Source organism: Panicum hallii, chromosome 8 (assembly GCF_002211085.1).
Source record: "Panicum hallii strain FIL2 chromosome 8, PHallii_v3.1, whole genome shotgun sequence".
Taxonomy (NCBI): domain Eukaryota; kingdom Viridiplantae; phylum Streptophyta; class Magnoliopsida; order Poales; family Poaceae; genus Panicum; species Panicum hallii.
In genome coordinates, this window is record NC_038049.1 from 42,600,579 (window position 1) to 42,617,851 (window position 17,273).

Genomic DNA, 17,273 nt, shown 5'->3' on the forward strand with positions numbered 1-17,273 from the left:
TATATTTTAGCCTTATTTCTAAGTAACAATTTCCTAATCCATGGAGGAGAGAGAAGAAGTTTGGTTTTTTTTATATTTATGCACATGCATGATAGTTTTTTCCCCAAAATTCAGTTGTTCAATAATAGGTTGGGTTTTGATTTTTTTAGTTAGTACATGTTAATTTGACTTTTTTCCAATATCCACGCATATATAAGAGTATATACTTATTTTTTATTATTTATAAAATAATTGAAGAGCTTGTTTTAATTTACTTAAATTGTCTGTGGATGTTCATAGATGGATAGGATATGGATGTACAAAGCACGAAGGATGGATGACTATTTCCTTGGAGAACTTAATAAATTCATTCAAGCTGTGGAAAAACCATGCAAAAAATGAGAAGACACAGAGGATACCTTGCACATGCAAAACCAGCAAGAATATGAGAGTATTCTGCAACACAACTACAATCAGATCGCATGTGTTGGTCGGTGGTTTTGTTGAGAATTATATGATTTGGACGGAACATGGCGAGAAAGCACCCCCTCCGACGGAGAATCCACTCGATAAAATGATAGAAGACGTCGAGTTTGCTAGATTGTTTGATGCTTATTATGATGATTTTTGTGCGGGTGTCGGCAATGATGATGTTGATGGTGTCAGCGAGGGGCCCATCGATATTGGTAGTGATGATGGTAGTGATGATGAACTTGATGATGGTGATTTCCTTAGCCAGTTGTTGCGCCACACCAAAGCAGAGCTATTGGTAGGTAGTGCAAAGGGGTTAGCAAACTTCGAGATGGTGAAAAAATCAGCGGAGGAAAAGATATACGAGCGATCAAATGGATATCCGAAACACTGGACCGTACTCTGTTTCATACTTGAGCTGTTGGCTCTAAAAGCTAAGCAGACAGTAGTTTCAATAATCTCCTGCGTATGTTGGCTTGGTTGCTTCCAAAGCCAAATAAAGTGCCCGCCAACATCTATCAAGCAAAGAAGCTTGCCAGTCCGTTTACGATGGGTGTGGAAAGAATTCATACATGTTTAAATCATTATATTTTGTATCATGGGGATACTTTCAAAAACTTGGACAAAATGCCCTGTTTGTTCTGGCAAAAATAATTCCGATAATTGTGGTGGCGACATTCAAAGTCTAGGTCATAGGAATAAAAGGAAGAGGAAGGGTGCAAGGAATAGTGTTGCCTCTGATGAGACAGCAGACACTACTTTAAGCTTTTTTCTCCAACCCAAAGGATGCTGAACTGGTGGGATTCGGATAAGCGGAAGAAGGGCAACAGAAATCTCTGACATCCAGCTGATACTCACCAATGAAAGAAGTTTGATGAGCAGTATTATCTGAAATTTGGAAAGGACCCGAGCAATGTTCGGTTTGGGTTGAATACGGATGGAATGAATCCGTTTGGTAATAGAATTAGCACTCACATCATATGGCTAGTGATCTTGATGATGTACAACCTGCCTACATGGTTGTACTAGAAGAGAAAGTATCTTTTGCTATCGATCCTTATACAAGGCCCCAAGCATCTTGGCATCGATATAGATATTTTTCTTGAGCCTCTGATGTAGAAGATGGAAACTCTATGCAATGAGGGTATCGATATCGTTGATGGTTTTACACGGCAACCCTTTAATCTGAAAGCCATTATCTTTGTCACCATCCATGGTTGCCAAGCTTTGTTTCTCCTTTCAGGACAGGTTAAAAGTAGGACGGGATGCACTGTCTGTGTGGATGATATTGTATTATCTTTCCTGGAAGGTTCTAGAAAGGTAGTTTACCTCGGGTACAGCCGCTTCTTGGTGGAAGGACATTGGTACCAAAGTAAGAAGTTCTACAACTTATTTGATGGCAAGCCTGGGTTACATTCTGCTCCAATAAAATAAGACGGACACTATATTTTTAAAATGGTCAGGACCATTCAGATCATCTATGGGAAGATGACGAAAGATGGGAAGAAGAGAAACAGAGATAAGGCACCTATCGAAGGCGTACCATTCAAGAAACAGTCTATCTTCTACAAGTACTTGCCGTATTGGACAAATCTTGAGGTCCACCATGCAATCGATGGTATGCACCTGAAAAAGAATGTGTTTGGTAACACAATTAGGCTTCTTCTGGAGACATCAGCAAAGACAAAGGATACCTTGCAGTCACGTCAAGACCTGATAGCCATGAAGATAAGAGAAGATCTTCACCCTATGGATAAAGGGAATGGAAGATATGAACTTCCCCCGGCTAGCTACAACTTATCACATGATGATAAGAAGGCAATGTGCGAGAGCTTACAGGGGATCAGAGTCCCAAGTCGTTTCTCATCCAAGATAAGGAAACTAGTCTTGATGAAAGACCTCTCGCTATGCACTTATAACTATCACGATTGTCATGTGTTGCTGACGGTGTTCCTCCCTATTGCAATCAGAGCGATCAAGCTTAGTATACATGAAGATGGTAATCACTCGATTGTGTTACTTCTTCAACAAGATTTCTCAAAAGGTGATCGACGAAGATGAATTGAAGGATCTCCAAGAATTTATTGGGGAGACTATGGCGCAGCTCGAAATGTGCTTTCTTCCGGGGTTTTTTATATAACAAAGCACCTAATGATTCATGTGGTTGACCAGATACGTGCACTTGGTCCACTTTACCTACACGAAATGTGAATGTATAAGGGTTTCATGTCCATTCTAAACTGGTACTTAGGTCCATGATAGAGTGATACAGTACCGAGAAAATTGTCAAGTATTGCTAAGATTACCTAAGAGATAAAATAGGCATTGGTTTGCCTGTTCCACAGACCTACCATAAAAGATGATAATTATAGAAGCAAGCATAAGAAAAGACGACAAGCGATAGGCACGCAAGGACGAAAAATCGAGAATTGTTACCGCTTAAATATTTTGCTAGTAAATTTTATTCAATTCCATGTAATCTCTCTATGTCTCGTGCATCCATATATTTTGAATGAATTATATATATGAGACCTAATTATTTATCATTTTTTCGACTTCTAGCTACTGTCTCGTGCATCAAGGTACAGCACACTCACACACACTCTTAAAAAAAATATGCATATATATAGAAACATGCTTGTTATTTTTTTATCGACTTCTATAAGTCACAGTAGTCTTAAAGTAAAAATTTCACAATTTTTTAGTTATAGTATATTTATTATTTAAACAAAATTTCAGAATTAAGAAAATTATTTCAGAAAAAAGAAAATAATTTCTTGGGGCAGGTGAGGTGCCCACCCGCCCCTAGAAATTATTTTTGAACTTAATTGGAAAATAGATTAAATTATAAAAATAGCAATACACGTCAAAAAAAAGTGAAACTTGTACCTTAAGATTAGGCTTCTGGAGACATCAGCAAAGACAAATGATACCTTAAAGTCACGTCAAGACCTGGTAGCCATAAAGATAAGAGAAGATCTTCACCCCGTGGATAAAGGGAATGGAAGATACGAACTTCCCCCGGCTAGTTACAACTTGTCACATGATGACAAGAAGGCAATGTGCGAGAGCTTACAAGAGTTCAGAGTCCCAAGTCATTTCTCATCCAACATAAGGAAACTAGTCTTGATGAAAGACCTCTCGCTATGCAGTTATAACTATCACAATTGTCATGTGTTGCTGATGATGTTCCTCCCTATTGTAATCAGAGCGATCAAGCTAGTATACGTGAAGATGGTAATCACTCGATTGTGTTACTTCTTCAACAAGATTTCTTAAAAGATGATTGACGAAGATGAATTGAAGGATCCCCAAGAATTTATTAGGGAGACTACTGCGCAGCTCGAAATATGCTTCCTTCCGGGGTTTTTTATATAACAAAGCACTTAATGATTCATATGGTTGACCAGATACGCGCATTTGGTCCAATTTACCTACATGAAATGTGGATGTATAAGCGTTTCGTGTCCATTCTAAACCGGTACTTACTTAATCATGCGTACCCTAAGGTCCATAATAGAGTGATACCGTACTGAGAAAATCATCGAGTATTGCCAAGATTACCTAAAGGATAAAATAGGCATTGGTTTGCCTGTTCCATAGACCTACCACAAAAGATGAGAATTATAGAAGCAAGTATAAGAAAATACAACAAGCCATGGGCATGCAAGGATGAAGAATCGAGAATTGTTACCGCTTAAATATGTAGCTAGTAAATTTTATTCAATTCCATGTAATCTCTCTATGTCTCGTGCATCCATGTATTCTGAATAAGTTATATATATGAGACCTAATTATTTGTCATTTTTATCGACTTCTAGCTACTGTCTCGTGCATCAAGGTACATCGCACTCACACACACTCTTAAAAAAATATGCATATATATTGAAACATGTTTATCATTTTTTTTCAGCTTCTATAAGTCACAGTAGTCTTAGACTACAAATTTCACATTTTTATGTTATGTATATTTTATGATTTAAATAAAATTTCAGAATTAAAAAAATTATTTCAGAAAAAAAAATAATTTGTAAGGGGTGAGGCACCCACCTGCCCCTAGAAATTATTTTCGAACTTAATTGGAAAATAGATTAAATTATAAAAAATAGCAATACACGTCAAAAAAAGTGAAACTTCTACCCTGAGATTATTTTGACCTGTAGAACAAGAAAAAAAATGCTAAGCACATTTCAGTATATATAATGCTTAAGGGTATGGAAACCATAGAGTATGGGTTGAGTTGTATAATATGGTAGTGTGGGTTAGCCATACATCGTGGTTTCCACACTTTTAACATAAATATGCAATAAAATATGCTTTTCATATTTTTTTTAAGTTTCTATAGGTCACGATAATTATAGTGTACAAGTTTTACTTTTTTAATGCATTTTGCTATATTTTATGATTTAAATTAATTTTCAAAATAAATTCGTAAATTATTTCTAGGGGCGGATGGGGGTGTCACCCGCCCCTGGAAATGATTTGTAGGGGTGGGTGATGCCCCCACTCGCCCCTGGGAATCGATTTGTAGGGTCGGGTGGCACATGCTGAGCTATAGAGGCACTGAGGAATGAATGTGAACTTCCAGAATCAATAAGCACCGGAACAAGAATGTTTTGAATGGCACCTGATAGCACCATAGTTTTGGAAGAGGACTTCCCAGTGGTAGCTGCAAGAGATATAGACAGAAACAACTGATCAGTTGGAGATTTGTCCTCAATTTCAGAAGTTTCTGTTGTGTCCTCCATCATGAACAGCTCCATTACTTCTTGAAGAGCATGTAACTGCACTTGCTCAGCACAACGGTGGCAACGTGACAATTTTTCTGCACACCGCTGACAAAGACCTTGGGCACGACGCATAGCTTTGGGTGTTGTCCAACGGTCTTCAGCAGAGCGAGCTCGAGCGGCATCAGTGCCACGGCGATCTTCTGACTGCGGTGTAGAAATCTTGTCCACTCGAGGAGGAAGAGGAAGAGCCAATGGGCCAGAAGCATCGTGCTTGGAAGCACTGTAATAATCAGAGCGCCTGAACTCCCGCCGTTTTCTTGGTAGCGCCACTTCCTCCTGCAATTGCGCAAGAACGAAAGCAGTATCCAAATAGCCAGGACGCTGAATAATAACAGCAGGACGCAATTCATCTTTCAAGCCATCAATGAAACGAGTGATGTAATGCAGAGGGTCAGCGACGCTCTCATAGGCCGTCAGCAGGTCGACAAGGCCAGCGAAATGCTCTATATACTCTGCTACGCTACCAGTTTGTTTGATGTGAAACAACTGACGAACCAGGAGCTCATGTTGGTCTCTACCAAAACGCTCCAAAAACATGGTGGAAAACTCAGACCACGAGCACATTTTCACCTTACGCTCTACTGATGGAAGCCAGCGAGCAGCAGGGGAAGCAAAGTGCATAGTGGCAACGGTGACCCAACGAGAAGGCTCAACATCATACAGCTCCTGGTGCCTGAACTCCCTGGGCTAGCACTACGCCATGTAGGAACAGGGGTATGCGACATTGGAGGAGCGGATCTAGGGGGAGGAGTGGGGAGACGGCACGCACCCTTAACCGGGGGATGAATTATGGTCGTGTCCGACCCAAATCCATCCTCCCGGTGGAAGTTGTCGTAGCGGTGCCCGTTGGGCGTACGTGTCGGCGTTGCTCTTAGCAGGTGGGCGCTCGGCCGCCGGGGGTGAAGTTGGAAGGATGGGAGGGGAGCGCTCGCGCACCGCACGGTCATAATGCTTGGTGAGCTTCCCGACCTCCAGGCCGATGTTGTCGACCTTCGCGTCGATTGCCGGCCGCCAAGTCTCCAGCGACGCCGCGGCACGCTCCAAGGCGGAGACACGCGCATCGTGGGAGATTGACAGGTCGCCGAACTTGCGCTCCCACTTGTCATCCTGCTCGGTGACGCGGTTGTCGATACGCATCTCAAGGTCATCGAAGCGCTTGTTCAGCTCGTCGAGGATGAGTTTGGTGTCGGGATTCATCGCGCCTTGGTGACGTTGGAGCCGAGTGAAGTGGTCGTGAGGCGGAACGTGATCCAGATCTACTGGTTCCCACAAATCTCACCAACGTGGATCGGAATTACAGGAATTCGATTCTGTTCGAGATGAACGAATTTAAAAGAGCCTGACCAAATCCGTTTGCCGGGATCGATCGATGGAATAGCGAACCAGAAGAATCTAGCACAGAGAGGGTCCAAGGATCGACGAATCTGATACCAATTGTTAGCTACGAGAGGATAATCAGAGTAGAATCAGGGATCCAGAAGAAGAATTCGGGGATCGGAGATGAAGAAGAAGAAGTGCTGGGAGGAAGGAGGAATGTTTGCTTGGAAATAAAGTTGATTGGTATTACAATACATGCCCTCCTCCTTAGAGTCTCGAGTATTTAATGTTCTCTCGTCTCACTTACACGGGCTCAGCCCACACGAGTGCCTGCAAGCACATTGACCCAGTCAGCCCAGTGAACTTCTTGTTGGCCTTCCGAGTACGAGGCCCAGTAGCTCTAACAAAAGGCCCATACGTCTTCCCACAGCCAGACTGTAATTCCCCGCAATTCTCCACATACTCCAACGCCTGTTCCTGCACCTCCAGGCTCATGCTTTGGGTTGTGGCCATGAGGCAGGAGGCCTGACTTTCAGTTTATGCACCTGTTCTTCTTTCTCTTTGTACGGTCCAAGTTGCAACTGGACGTAGTGAATCAGTTGCAACTAGTACACATCCAGTTGCAATCTGTTGCAGCTTCAAGAAAAAACCAGTTGCAACTCAGATGAGGTGCATTCTGTATATAAAATGCACCCTGATGCATTATATATTTACACGTTGGTGCCTTATGTATGTATTATGTATACACACATTGCTGTTGGTGATGCTCGATTCTCAGCAAGGGTGGCTGGATCTCGAGCATGTGGCAGACAACTAAGAATGTGTGGAAAAAGGCATGGGGCGGCCCCAAGCACGACGGCGATTTCCTGCACAAAACGATCGAGAAGGTGATGCAGGACATCAAGGTGAAAGACACGCTGAGCAACATCGTCGTGCCGACGTTCGACATCAAACGCATGCATCCCGTACTCTTCAACACGCTAGAGGCCGAGAGGGAGGCGCACAAGAACGCGCGCCTCGCCGACATCTGCATCGCCACGTCGGCGGCTCCCACCTTCCTGCCGGCACACAGCTTCAAGACGGAGGGCTCCGACGGCAGGATCTACGATTTCGAGCTCATTGACGGCGCGCGTGGCGGCCAACAACCCCACCATGGCCGCCATGTCAGTGCTCACCAAGGAGATGCTCCGCCTCCGCCGGCAGCTCGAGGACCAGACCGTGCCGCTCGTGCAGGGCGGTGACGTCGAGGTTGCAAGCAACCCCACTACGGCCGCCATGGCCAAAATGATCGCCATGGAGAATCCCTACTGTAACAGGAAGGAAGCCGCGCCAAGCGTGTACAAGAACATCCTCGTCCTGTCCATCGGGACGGGGACCAAGCTGAAGAAAAACTACACCGTGGCGGATTGTAACAAGTGGAACATCCTCAACTGGCTCACCAAAGATGGCTCCAGCCCACTCATCGACATCTTCTTCAACGCCAGCGCCGACATGGTCGACATCAACGCCCAGGTGCTCTTCTAGGTAATCGGTTGCGAGAGCAACTACCTACGCATCCAGGTAAGCAAGCACACTAGTAGCTCATCGACCATGCATCAACCGACGATCCCTCGCACTGTCAAACAATGTGTTGTGTGTACGTATGGATGTTCATGTAGACTGACAAGCTGACGGGAGAAACGGCGTTGCTGGACTGCACGACCGATACGAACATGAACATGCTGATCGAGATTATTGGCAAGAAGCTGCTCGATGAGCCGGTGGCGAGGGTGAACATCGACACGGGGGAGTACTAAGAAGAGTCAGCAGTAAAATGAAGACGATTGAGCCATCAATCAGTAAACCACTAGGCTGTGTGAAATTTTACGGTGCTTGGGAATTATGATAGCCGTACTCGGTACCAGTTTAAACAGTCCTTTCATGTTGTTGTTTTTAATTCTTTGCTTTCATTCTAATGTATGCCTATTTGATTTTGTTTTTTTTTCTGAGAGATAGAGAAGGAGAGAGAGGATAATCTTAACGAATTGCTACTGCCTTTCCATTTATTTTTTATAAACAAGATAAACAAAGTGTGCTGCAATGATACAGTAATTACGAAGGTACTTGATGCTTGTACTACTTGGTAGGCTCAAATTTATAGTGCTGCACATCATGCACGAGTCATATATGCCATGGCTACCCACTGATTGTCTCTGAATACAGAATTAAAGATGGGATGCCCAGATTGTTGGAGCTACAAAAACGAAGAGCTATAGCTACTGTGTTCGGAGAAATGAAAAGAGACAAGATAAAAATGGAGTGATAGCTGCTCACTGATATGTGAGCAGTGACCATGCTCGACGTTTAGGTTCTCAATTCTCACTGACGAGATATGCAAGCTGGTGAAGCATCGACCTAGGGTTAAGAGGCATCAGGATTAGACATGCCCCTACTGCTTCTCGAGGCACTCACGCATTGTCAAGAGCTCGTTGTTGCCGTGAGCGGAAAAGGACAACATGTTCAAGGGCTATGTTAACTTATCAAAAAAGAAGGGGCTATGTTAACATGCACAGATCAACACTGTCACTGCTGTCAACGATGACAAGGCTGAAGCCCAAGACGCTTGAACATCTGGTAGCTAGCCGCTAGGTCGATGACACCGCCACTCAGTTGGATGACTCCTTAACCAGGCTTGGATTCTGCATTGTGGTTGATGCTTGCTGGAACACAGTTGGGTTTGGTAACCTGCATCTCCCACTTCAATTGTTTCTCAACAATGGCAGGTTACAACACACAGTGCCTGATTCAGGTTTACCAGAGTTCTTAATCTAAAAAAGGTTTAGTAGAGTTCTTAATCTAAAAAAGGTTTAGCAGAGTTCTTAATCTAAAAAAAGGTTTAGCAGAGTTACAGAGATCAATTGTCGATAAGGCATACGAATAAGAACAGGGTACTTGACTACCTAGTTTGATCGTTCCAACTTCCATGAGCTAAAATGTTCTATCCTAACCCAGTAAACTGAAGAAATGAGTACCAGTTTGCACACACAAGAGTTCTTATCGTTTCAGTTCCAGTCTTCAATTGTCTGGTTTCATGTAAAAAAAAAGACTTGAGGGGACATACCCCTCTTAATTAACTGACAGTGCTTTAGCCATTTTTAAAAATTAAAGGTAAGATTTACCACCAACGGCGAAAGTAAATGAGCCTCTGTTTCTTACTTTAATGTGAAATTTATGGGGTTGTTCAAGAACCACATGCCAAATGATACAGCACTGGTACTACACTACTACGAGCAATTAAAGAAGGGATGCCCAGATTACTGGAGCTACAAAAAATGGAAGAGCTATTGTGTGCTTGGAGAATTAAAAGGAGATGAGAACGAGATAGAAATGGAGCGGTAGGTTCTCTGGCCTTTGAGCAGTGACCATGCTCGCCATTTAGGTTCTCACTTCTCACTGAAAAGATGTGCAAGCTGGTGAAGCATAGAGGCATTGGGATTGTACATGCCCCGTGGGTGTGCTGTTGCACTTTCTCAGTGCTCGCGCATTGTCAAGGGCTCTCCTTGTTGCCGTGAGAGCAAATGGATATCATATTCAAGAGCTGTGTTAAGTGTGCACGGCTTTGTTGTCAGGGACTGAAGCCCAATGTTCTTTGACGACATGTTGTCAAATTATCGCCGGAACATAAGTTGATGTAGTAAATCTAGCTGCATCTGCCAGTAATTCTATTGTTTTCTGAACATTTACGGATTGCAACACCCATATATTCACCTGAGGATTGAAAGAGACCATCTTCAGGATGTTGACAACTTTGTTACATGTAGTTGGAAGATACAAGGTCCATGCTTACACGATAGCAGATACAAGGTTCATTTTTTGGCGTATACTATTTTCTTCTCTTTAGGAATGTTGTCGGGTGCAGGTGAGCCAATTTTTTTAGGATGGTCTATCATTGTTCTTAAAAAAAGATGGTCTATCCTCGTTGACATATTTTTGTTTAACACAAATGCAACTGAGTTATATTTCTACTATAAGTTAAAATTTGTAGTTACCAACTATTGGGCTTTGTAGTTTTGAATTACCAACTATTATACTAGAGCACAATTATTATGGTTAGCAGAAGGATCCTCCTAATGGATACTAATTTTTCATTTTTGTCGACGAATGATGTGTGGAGCGATTCTTGTACCTGAAACATATACTAGTTGAATGATGTACAGATTCACATGTACAAAAAATGAATACTCCCTAGTTAGGTCCTAAGTTTAGAATTAAAGAGGCTATAAAACTGAAGATTCAATGTGCCTAGAAAAAGAGACCAGATATCCCTTATAACATTCTTATTCAGCTGCTCGGTGGTGAGCTTGTTCAATATTGAGAGGTTGTCATCTCCAAGAAAAGCATTGAGAGGCGGTTGTCTATTATGTGCAAGCTATAGCGAACTAAAGCATATATAACAATATAACATGAATGTACAAGCTATAGCGGTGCCTAGGGTTAAGAGGCATGATTAGACATGCCCCTGGGGTTTAAAGATGCACTTTCTCAGTGCTCACACATTGTCAAGAGCTTGTTGTTGCCGTGCGCAGAAAAGGCACGGAGGCAACACTATCACTTCTAGTAAGGATGACATTGTTGTCAGTGGCTGAAGCCCAAGACGCTTGAGCGTCTTGGGTCTTGGGTAGCTAGGTCGTCGATGACACCGCCACTGCACAAGAGTCTGAGTTGGATAACTCCATAACCAGGGTTGGATTCTGCATTGTCGTCGATGCTCAGCTCGCCGGAATATAGTTGGCTTTGGTAACCTGCAACTGTCACTTCAATTGTTTCTCAACAATGGCATGTTACAACACCCAGTGCCTGATTCAGGTTTAGAAGAGTTGCAGAGATCAACTGTTGACGAGGAATACGAATAAGAAGAGGGTACTAGACTATCTAGTTTGATTGTTCCAACTTCCATGAGCTAAAATGCTCTATCTTGAACCAGTAAACTGAAGAAATGAGTACCAGTTTGCACACACCAGAGTTCCCAGCCTTCAATTGTTTTGTTTCATGTAAAAAAAGACTTGAGGGGACCTACCCCTCTTAATTAACTGACAGTGCTTTAGCCATTTTTCCAAAATAAAAGGTAAAGATTTACCAGCAACAGAGGAAGTAACTGATCTCTGTTTCTTACTTTAATGTGAAATTTATGGGGTTGTTCACAAACCACATGCCAAATGATACAGCACTGGTACTACACTACTAGGAGCAATTAAAGAAGGGATGCCCAGATTATTGGAGCTACAAAAATGGAAGAGCTACTGTGTGCTTGGAGAAATAAAATGAGACAAGATACAAATGGAGTGCTAGCTTCTCACTGACCTGTGAGCAGTGACCATGCTTGCTGTTTAGGTTCTCACTTCTCACTGAGAAGATATGCATGCTAGTGAAGCATCAACCTAGGGTTAAGATGCATCGGGATTGTACATGCCCCTTGGGTCTTCTGTCGCACTTTCTCAGTGCTCGCACATTGTCGAGGGCTCCTTGTTGTCGTGAGAGCAAATGGATATCATAGTCAAGGGTTGTGTTAAGCATGCAGGGAGGCAACACTGTCCCTGCAACGATGACATTGCTGTCCGTGGCTGAAGCCCAAGATGCTTGAACGTCTTGGGTGGCTAGCCGCTAGGTCGATTACACCGCCACTGCACAAGGGTCTCAGTTGGATGACTCCTTAACCAGGTTTGGATTCTGCATTGTCGTGGATGCTTGCCGGACAACTGCATTGTCGTCTCCTTAACCACGCTTGAACAGTTGTCGACAAGGAATACGAATAAGAACAGGGTACTACACTACTAGTACTAGACTACCTACCTAGTTTGATCGTTCCAACTTCCATATACGAGCTAAAATGTTCTATCTTTGACCCAGTAAATTGAAGAAATGAGTACCAGTTTGCACACACCAGAGTTCTTATAGTTTTAGTTCCCAGCCTTCAATTGCTTGGTTTCATGTAAAATAAAATCCTAAGGGGACCCACTTAATTAGCTGACAGTGCTTTAGCTAGCCAATTTTCAAAAATAAAATGTAAAGATTTACCAGCAACGGCGAAAGTAATTGATCTCTGTTTCTTACTTTATTGTGAAATTTATAGGGTTGTTCACGAACCACATGCACTGGTACTACTTGCAATTAAAGAAGTGATACCCAGATTATTGGAGCTACAAAAAATGAAGAGCTATCGTGTGCTTGGAGAAATAAAAGGAGACGAGATACAAATGGAGTGGTAGGCTCTCATACTGACCTGTGAGCAGTGACCATGCTCGTCGTTTAGGTTCTCACTTCTCACTAAAAAGATATGCAAGCTAGTGAAGCATCGACCTAGCTAGGCCTAGGGTTAAGAGGCATCAGGATTATACATGCCCCACGGATATGCCATTCTGCTGAGGCACTTCCTCATTGCACACATGCAGTTCCTCAATCAAGGGCAATGTCGACATGCACGGAGGCAACACTGGCACTGTTGGCAACGATGGCATGGTTGTCAGTGGCTGAAGCCCAAGACGCTTGAACGTCTTAGGTAGCTAGGTCGATGGCACCGCCACTGCGCAAGGGTCTCAGTTGGATGACTCCTTAACTAGGCTTGGATGCATTGTAGTTGATGCTCGTGGGAACATAGTTGGTTTTGGTAACCCTGCATCTGCCACTTCAATTGTTTCTCAACAATAATGGCAGGTTACAACACGTGCCCAGGGCCTGATTCAGGTTTAGCAGAGTTGCAGAGATCAATTGTTGATGAGGATTACGAATAAGAACAGGGTACTAGACTAACTAGTTTGATCGTTCCAACTTCCATGAGCTAAAATGCTCCATCTTGATCCAGTAAACTGAAGAAATGAGTACCAGTTTGCATAAAGTTTGGTTTCATGTAAAAAATAAAATCCTGTGGGGAAGTCAGTGCTTTAGCCATTTTTCAAAAATAAAAGGTAAAGATTTAACATCAACGGCGAAAGTAACTGAGCCTCTATTTCTTTATTAATGTCAAATTTATAGGGTTGTTGACGGACCACATGCCAATTGATAGTGCACTGATACTACTTGCAACTAAAGAAGGGATGCCCAGATTATAATGAAGAGCTACCGTGTGCTTGGAGACATAAAAGGAGATGAGATACAAATGGAGTGGTAGGTTCTTACTGACTTTTAAGCAGCGACCATGCTCGCCATTTAGGTTCTCACTTCTCACTGAAAAGACATGCAAGCTGGTGAAGCATCAACCTAGGGTTAAGAGGTATCGGGATTGCACATGCCCCTTGGGTCTGTTGCACTTTCTCAGTGCTCGCAAATTTTGCCCTGGTGCTAGGGTTGGTATTTTGAGCTGTGGTTGTGTCGCTCATCTTGTGCTAAGATGAGAAGTTATTATCTGTGGTTATACCATAATTTCAGTCCTTGTGTTAGGACGTGTGTTGGTTAGGACCTAGTTTAGCTAGGTAGTTTATCGCGGTTTTAGCCTGATTTTTCTAAATTAACCGGGTGATATATAGATTTTACCTCAACTTTGAATACAATTCAGGTGGAGATAAACCCCACCCTTAAAAAAAGATATGCAACCAAAATTATTAATGTTAAGTGTGTGGCCAACTTATACACACATGCAGCATCACTACTGTTTGCAGAGAAGTTTCTTTGACCTTGTGAGGAAGTAAGTCCTAAACCTCGCTTTATTAGGAAACTTGAGTCGCTAAACTCCGAGGATAGTAAATGTAAAATACATCACATGTTGTTGGATGTCGGTCATTAACAAATATAAATTGTCAATTTGATGGAATATACACCTTTCTTGTAGCAAATATTGTTGGATGTGGGTCAACCATTGCTTTTCTATTTTCTTTTTCTTTTCTTAGAGGAAAGTCAGCCGGTCAACGCACTTGGTCGGTCACAGAAGCGCTTCCGCGCATATGATTTCTTCATTATGTTCTTGGGCCGATATTTTTGGAGCCGTCGATACTTCCGCGAGCCCGGAAGGGTTACTTGTGTGACTGCCGGTGACCCTACCGCAGAAAGAAAGAAAAAAATAAGATGGCTCGGCACCGAGCCCAAGAAAGATAAAAACGTTCAACTGAAACATACAAAAAGCAATATCTTTTAGCACAAATATTAAAATAAAAATCCAATCACATCATCGTGTCTCATAAGATCTTCAAAATAAGACCACACTTGAAAATATTTGGATAATTTTTATACTGAAAAAATTTTATTATGAAGACGGAGAAATTGTTCTTCTTTCAAAAATAAATTGTTCCATATTTATAAAAAAAATTGTTCCTGGATAATTTTTATAATCTTAGTATGAAGATGAAACAATGGTTCTTCTTTCAAAAATAATTGTTCCATATTTATGAAAAAAGTTGTTCCGAGAAAAAGATTATCAAAATATAATCGTGTGTGATCTAGTTTGGAAGATCATGTTGTAACGAATAGAACGGTACAATCAGAATTTTATTTGGATATTTGATCCAGAAATTATTTGGATAGAACGGTATAATAGATCGTGTGCGCGTCAGCATGTAGCTGTCGGCCTCTAAATGGGCCACATGCAATCATGGGCTAGAAAAAGGCGCGCGCCAGCCTTCTGCGACCAACCGGCTCCCACCCACGCGCGCGACCTCTAGTATCCGCGGTCAGCCCCTCCTGCCTGGTCAGGAGTGCCCGGCCTCAGTGGAAGTGATGTGGGCCGGGCCCGTAAAGGAATACGAGAGTGCAAGATTAAAGCTTCAATTTCAAATTTGGGCCTCCTGGCTAGTCATGGGCTGGACTTCATGTGTCAGGCTACTATGGGTTAGTTCCTGCGAGCTAGCATAATGGGCTGCATTTTTTTTCAACATTCGCAGATCCAACCTACAGCAGCCAGCATTTGCAGATCCAAATCAATCCAACTACAAAAATGGATATCAATCTAAACGGAAATCACCTCTCAAAGTTCCTACAAATTTTTTCTCAAATTTCTATCCTATCCAATCACATCAATGGTTCAGTTCACATGACACATAAAGAGAGAGAGAGAGAGAGAGAGAGAGAGAGAGAGAGATCAGTATGGTTTTGCATTATCAATTCATATGTCCAATAGAAATCATAAAGTCTATCATCACCACTTGCTGCAACAAATCACCTTGTTTTTTTCTTCAATCACCTCTGTGATGTACAATTGCGCATGTATCAAACATGTGCTCTGATTCTCTGAAACCTACAGCCCAAGTCCTACTACACACCATCATGCCGTCTTCAGGGTCAGGCACTGGTACATCCACGGGCCTTGCCCCATCTGATCCATCCTCCTACTCTCGCCGGGAAACCTCGCCGCCGGCGCCGTCACGTCGACCTCCCTGAACTGCGCCAGCTCCGAGTCCGTCGACGTCGACGACACCGCCGTGGTCCCGGAGTCTGAGTTGGACGACGACTTGAGCCGCTTCCCCTGCGGCCTCTCGGCGTTGCAGCTGCTGCTGGTGCTTGGCCCGGTCGCTAGAGTCAGCTCGAGGTTGCATTCCTCTGAAGGGGCAGGGGCCTTGTAGCTCGAGAAGCTGATGAACTGCTGAGGATTTGTGGCCTTCTCGCCGTTCCAGATGTCCAGCTGCGGTTTCGGCTTGACGTCGGCGATCGCCGGAGCACGACTCGACGATACGGTAGATGCTGGCATCTGCTGCATCAGCTGCTTCTGAACGTGGTACAGCCGGTGCAAGTCATGAACCTGGATCAGAAGAAGTGAAGAGAGTGGTGAGGTGAGAAGTTTCTGTAACCTTTGTAGTGTTGAACCTCAAGCAAAAGAGCATTCGATGGTGCATGATTGAAACGAGTACTAATTCTATGGACATTCTCGTTGTTACCTGTTGTCTGAAGATTTGCTCTTGCTTCAGGATGGCCATCTTCATCTGCTCCCTCTCCATGTCTTCGTGAAGGTTCATGCTGATCCCTTTTGCTTAATTCTGAGTCTGTCTCTAGTCTGTTTCATGTGAATTCGAGAGTCAGTGATTCAGTTGGTGCTACAAATGGAAATTGGATCCGGTCGTTGCAATTTGAAAACATCTTTATATATACTGAACCTTTAAGAAAATCCATAAGTAGTATGTTTCAAAAATAAATCTGCTTTCAGAAAAAGTTCCATGGGAATCAAACCGTTACGTTCTGAAACTAGGTAATCTAACCAAACCAAAAATTCTTGCAGGCATTGGTCATAGATACAGACTTCGACACATCTACACGTAACCGAGCCGCGAAATAATTGACTGAAGCATGATGCAGTAGGCCCTTCCAGAAGAAGGTCATTCCATCGGAAAAGACAGGACTACATATGGCAAGAACTCCAACACAGACACAAAGAGAGATATGCAAACTCTGAACTCGAAACATGTATGGAAAAGCTCTCTGAACTTTGAAAGAATTAAACACAAGAGAACCAAGAACAGAGGATCACTCTGCTCACCTCTGTTCAGAATCTACAGAACTCCCTGCCGGTCAACAAGGGCGATCTCCTCTTCCTCTATGATCTGCAGCTCACCAGCAAGCAGAGAAACCCAAGAAGCTTTCTTTGGTTTCTGCTGGGAGGCAAGCCGGTCGTCATGGATGTATATGTACATCTGGTGAGGCAGGGGAGGAGGAAGGAGATTGAGAGTTAAGATTCTCCCGTCCTGGTGTCATGAGGGAGCTAGCTTCACAGCCCATGTGTGGGGTCCCCCATAGGCTTGCCAAACAAATCCAAGCTCCTCC

General features: G+C 43.1%; 1 protein-coding gene and 1 pseudogene across 1 annotated transcript; one reads left to right on the forward strand and one right to left on the reverse strand.

The window, feature by feature from the left end:
* Positions 1 to 7,357: 7,357 nt before the first annotated feature.
* LOC112872371 lies at positions 7,358 to 8,353 on the forward strand (annotated as a pseudogene).
* A 7,311-nt stretch (positions 8,354 to 15,664) lies between these two features.
* LOC112902182 lies at positions 15,665 to 17,273 on the reverse strand. Its single transcript, XM_025971116.1, has 3 exons — positions 16,990 to 17,273; positions 16,394 to 16,509; positions 15,665 to 16,257 (listed from the first exon to the last, which is right to left on the reverse strand). The coding sequence occupies exons 2-3, from the start codon at positions 16,469 to 16,471 to the stop codon at positions 15,784 to 15,786; spliced, it is 552 nt and encodes a 183-aa protein (XP_025826901.1). The 5' UTR covers positions 16,472 to 16,509; positions 16,990 to 17,273; the 3' UTR covers positions 15,665 to 15,783.